The 5,125-nt window shown below is 53.2% G+C and overlaps 2 protein-coding genes across 2 annotated transcripts in view; both read right to left on the bottom strand.

Moving 5' to 3' along the window:
- Positions 1-2: 2 nt before the first annotated feature.
- LOC112139341 (solute carrier family 22 member 2) lies at positions 3-4,603 on the bottom strand (the record flags this gene model as incomplete). Its single annotated transcript, XM_024262092.2, has 11 exons — positions 3,635-4,603; positions 3,102-3,205; positions 2,880-3,034; positions 2,644-2,812; positions 1,775-1,889; positions 1,098-1,198; positions 813-1,027; positions 627-735; positions 337-449; positions 146-245; positions 3-60 (listed from the first exon to the last, which is right to left on the bottom strand). Coding segments are annotated over exons 1-11 (1,641 nt in total), but the record flags the coding sequence as incomplete, so codon positions are not given.
- A 153-nt stretch (positions 4,604-4,756) lies between these two features.
- Positions 4,757-5,125, bottom strand: part of LOC112139342 (cation-independent mannose-6-phosphate receptor) — a gene marked incomplete at its 5' end in the record, with an annotated part of 1,860 nt that continues 1,491 nt past the window's right edge. The window contains 1 exon segment of the mRNA XM_024262093.1: positions 4,757-5,125.

The raw sequence follows: 5,125 nt of genomic DNA on the forward strand, positions 1-5,125 counted from the left end.
ACGTCGTTGTTTTTGTTGGGGGGGGGCAGCAGGACGACCTGCTGAGCTTTCTCCTTCACTCTAAAAGAAACACATCAAACATGTCCAATCAGACTTCTGAATGGTTTTGCTGTCTGCATTCCTCCATCCGTAGACCGTTTCTCACCTCTCTGGGAACTCCACGTCCTGGATGGAGTCGGGCAGCGGCATGCCTCTGGTCTCAGGGAGCAGCAGAACCAAACCTCCAGCCAGGAACGCCAGGAAGCCTTCAGACGACAGGCAGGGAAAAGTCAGGACCAAAAGCGACCGGAGTTTGATTGGACCCGACAGGACGTCCTCACTGAACCCTGAACCCACCAAAGATGATGAGCGGCAGCTCCAGCCAGATCACAGCCAGCCGGTAGAGCAGGAACGGAGCCACGATGCCGCCGACATCACACAGAGTGGAACACACCGACACCCCCAGGTTCCTGTAGGGAGAACCACGAGATTTCAGGAGGAACACCTGATGGAGGTGAAGGAGTCTGCTCCTCAGAGAAAGAGGAGGTCCTGCAGAAACACCTCCATGACTCCAGGAGGACGGATGGACGTAGATGACCTCCTTTTTGTCCCAGCGCAGACGCCGTAGGAGCTGTCAGCGGTCTCACCTGACAAAGGTGGGGTACAGCTCGGTGTTGACGAAGACCACCATCTCAAAGGCCATGGTGATCCCCAGCCGGCCGATGCAGGCCACCACCGTCTTCAGCCAGAACAGGCCTGAGAGGAACAGAGCTCAGATCTTCATCACCAGCAGAGACCAGATCCAGCAGAGACCAGATCCAGCAGAGACTCACTGTCAGGGACGAAGGCGGTGATGAAGCAGGATGCTCCGGCCACGATGTTAGCCGAGGCGAACGGCAGGCGGCGGCCGATCCGCTCGATGGTAAAAAGGATGAGGAACGCCGCGGGGAACTCCACCAGGCCGGAGATGAGGAAGTCCATGTAGACATTTCCTCCCAGAATGCCGAGGCGCATGATCAAACCCTGGTAGACCACGGCGCTGGTGAACCTGCAGAGACGGAGGACGACCTGAAGCTGCTGGAGCTGAGAGCAAACTCAGAGGAAGGTCCAAGACTGACCAGTTATAGCTCAGGATTAACGTGTGCTTCCTCATGTTTGGGGTTCGGATCAGGTCCATGAAGGAGGCGGTGGTGGATTCTGTTTCATCGTCCGTCAGAGTCTGGAAACCAGGAAAGACAGAGACAGGAAGAAGGAGACAGGAAGAAGGAGACGGGAAGACGGAGACGGGAAGACGGAGACAGGAAGGAGGAGACAGGAAGAAGGAAACATGAAGACAGAGACGGGAAGAAGGAAACAGGAAGACAGAGACGGGAAGACAGATAGGAAGGAGGAGACAGGAAGACAGAGACAGGAAGAAGGAAACAGGAAGAAGGAGACGGGAAGGAGGAAACAGGAAGACAGAGAGGAAGGAGGAGACAGGAAGAAGGAGACAGGAAGAAGGAGACAGGAAAGAGGAGACAGGAAGACAGAGACGGGAAGACGGAGACAGGAAGAGGGAGACGGGAAGGAGGAGACAGGAAGGAGGAAACAGGAAGACAGAGACGGGAAGAAGGAGGCAGGAAGAAGGAGACAGGAAGAAGGAAACAGAAAGACAGACAGGAAGGAGGAAACAGGAAGAAGGAGACAGGAAGAAGGAGACAGGAAGAAGGAGACAGGAAGAAGGAGACAGCTCAGCTGATGGCTACAGGTCGTCCTCAGGATGTTCTGGCTGCTGAAGCAGCAGATCTGCAGAAACCTGGATGTTTTTGGACAACGTCCTCCCGTTCTCTTTGGCCATGGACTCCGTGATCTTCACCACTTCGGACTTCTTGTTCTGAGACAGAAGCCATCGAGGAGATTCTGGGATGACCCTGGAAACATTTCAGACATTCTAGTCATTTCTGTCATCAGTTTTTTTATTATATGAGAAAGTAGAAAATCTGTGGCGTGTTGGATAAACGGATTATGGAGATCTAGAAGGAAAAAAAGATAAGATTACAGCTTATTCCAGCGGCTGCCTTTAGGGGGCGCCACAGCCTCCATCAAATCCTGGCTGCACCTCCTTCATCCTTTCCTGTATCTCCAGGTTCAGCATCCTCCCTGTTCCTCCTCTAATGTGTCCAAACATGATCAGGATCAGATCCTCTGATGGATCCATCCTGATCCACTCCTGATCCTCCCGAACAGAACCCCAGCATCTCCCGCTCTGACCCTGAGAACCTAAAGTCCTTCAGCTCAAAACTCTCCAGTGCTTCTATAGAAGTAGACCTCCACCTCAGAGGATCTACGATGAACACAAAGATCTCTCATCAGTGGATTCATCCAAACAGATCCGTTCAGATCTGTGGATCCTCAGAGTTTAAGTTTCCTGAAAAATGCCTGAAGTTCATGGAAAACAGAGAAAAGATCTTCATTTAAACGCTCTCACGAGTCAAAGCGTGACATCACAGCGAGGACTCCTCTGGCCCCGCCCTCTCCAGAACTGAATTCAGACTTTGGTTGATCTCCAGAAGCTTCACTGAATTTTTCTGCAGGTTTGAGGGATTTGGAGCGTCAGCAGAAACCTTCTGTTTGGACCTGGAACGAACAGGACCTGCAGAGGGAGGGGGTGTATGCGTTCCTCACCAGTAGTAGGACAGGAACAGGACGTACGGCGCCGTGATGGCGAGCTGCAGCCAGCGCCAATCAGGGATGAAGTAGGCGAGCAGCGGGAGGATGAGGAGGCCGACGCTGAAGAACATCTGATACAGGACCCCCACCATCCGCCGGAACTCCACCCCCACGATCTCTGTGACTGACAGACAGACGGAGGGCTGAGCCGACCGTTCTCCTGCAGGGCGGCAGCGGCGGCGGGCTCTTACTCAGGACGTATCCGGCCATCCAGCCGCCTTTCACGCCGAACCCGGAGAGGGTTCTGAACACCAGCAGGAGCGTGTAGTTCGGGGAGACCGCCACCAGGACGCCTGCGGCGGCGTTCAGCAGCGAGGACATCAAGAAGCTCATCTTCCTGCCAAACCTGGAGAGCACCAGAGCGTCAGCAGCTTCCTGTGGAGGTCAAAGGTCAGCAGGTCCCTGAAGATTACCTGTCAGCCAGGTAACCAATGGCAATGCTCCCCACCAGGAAGCCCACGTTGAGCGTGGCCTGGAACATGTCCACCAACCAGCCGTCCGAGCAGACCAGGTCAAACTGCGGCGAGAGGCGAGTCATCTGTGACCACGGCGACAGATCCTGAAACCTTTCAGTTTTTATAACGTGTTTATACGATTTCAAAGGTAGAAGACGTCTGAAGGCTCAGGAGGAATCTAGAAGGTTCTGGAATAGAAACCTGAAACCCGATCAGGAACCACAGAAGAAAACATTGAGAGGATCAGATCTGTGAGGATCAGAACGGATCTGTGAGGATCAGAACAGAACCTTCAAGGATCAGAACGGATCTGTGAGGATCAGACCAGATCTGTGAGGATCAGAATTGAGGGTTTGGGTCTTCCTCACAGATCTGTACTGATCCTCCTAGATCCGTTCTGATCCTCACAGATCTGTACTGATCCTCCTAGATCCGTTCTGATCCTCACAGATCCGTTAACCGGTTTACCTGCTGCCTCTCTTCCCGCTCACCTCCGTGGCGAAGGACTGCCGTCCCTCGTAGTCGTACTCCCACCCCTCCTTGCAGCCGGTGGTCGGCCTCCCGCTCAGGTGCAGCTCCTCCGCCTCGCAGGTGGGCGCCGTGGCGTTCCAGTCCACCTCGTAGCGCTCGCAGCTGCTGCGCTGCAGCTCTCCGGAGACGTTGACCAGCGGCGCCACCAGCCTGCGGCTGTCCGCCAGGCTCCATCCACACGCCTGCCTCCTCTCCGCCAGCGTGGCGTCCCGGCACCAGTGCTCCGGCGTGAAGCCCTGGAAGACGATGCCCACGTAGACGCCGGCGAACGGCAGAGACACGAGGCACAGCAGGGCGAAGATCCGCTTCTGGCAGCGGCCGAAGGCGCCGGCCTCCTCCAGGAGGTCATCGAAGGTGGTCATGGCTGCAGAGGACGACTCCTGCTGAACCTCCCACGCAGCTTTTAAGGAGCCCTGCAGGAGCAAAGGTTCCTCTGAAGCTGTGCAGCAGAGCGTGAAGATCCTGCGTCACACCGGCGATCAGGCAGAGATCCGTGTTCTAAGACCGGCAGCTGCAGGAACAGCAGCTGCTGTCCAGGAACACCGAATCACGTCCTGGAATTTTCTTCATTGTTCATCAAAATTTGATTCTCTCCAGAAACCCAAAAACTCTTCATTCAGACAGAAAGATCCGAGTTCAGAGAGGAACAGACATGAGGTTCTTACAGCAGGCCAGAGTCCATCAGATGCTCTGATCTTTGGACTCCTGAACGTCTGAATTTTCATCAATTATTGTAAAAAGATTTCATCTCAAGAACACTTTAACCACCGATCCCCCGAGGCAGGAGAATGTTTATCACTGATGTCCAGAGGGAAGAAATAAATCATAAACTTAACAAACATGAGGAAGATCTTTGAGTCCAGTTTGAACCGAACCGGATCAGACCTGAAGGTCCAGTTTGAACTGAACCGGATCAGACCTGAAGGTCCAGTTTGAACCGAACCGGATCAGACCTGAAGGTCCAGTTTGAACTGAACCGGATCAGACCCGAAGGTCCAGTTTGAGCTTCAAGAACACCTGAGGAAGAAGAAACATCGAGACCAAGTCCAGGGGAACAGAAACATGAAGCTGATAAGCGCCGGAAACAGCAGATCTCTTTATTCAGAGAATTTAATTTAAGTCATTTCTCTTAAATAGGAAACCATAAAGCTGCAGACATGACAGAAAAAATAATTTACATCAAAAACAGAAGATCTGCAGGGCTCTGCTCTCCGGAGCGTTTCCTCTGCAGTGGCATCAAGTCTTCATCATTTTGAGGATCATCATCTTCAGGAAAAATCAAACGTACCAAGCAGTCAGATCTCACAGGATCATCATGATTCCATCTCCACCAACAAGAACATAAATCCATAAACCGGAGCAGCAGCCGTCTGAAAACGGGTTCCTTCATCCTGCTGGAGCTTCAGGTTCTTCAAGAAGCTCAGCAGGAAAACTTGGCAACACCCCTTTTT

The sequence above is a fragment of the Oryzias melastigma genome, unplaced genomic scaffold (assembly GCF_002922805.2).
Source record: "Oryzias melastigma strain HK-1 unplaced genomic scaffold, ASM292280v2 sc00450, whole genome shotgun sequence".
Classification (NCBI taxonomy): Eukaryota; Metazoa; Chordata; class Actinopteri; order Beloniformes; family Adrianichthyidae; genus Oryzias; species Oryzias melastigma.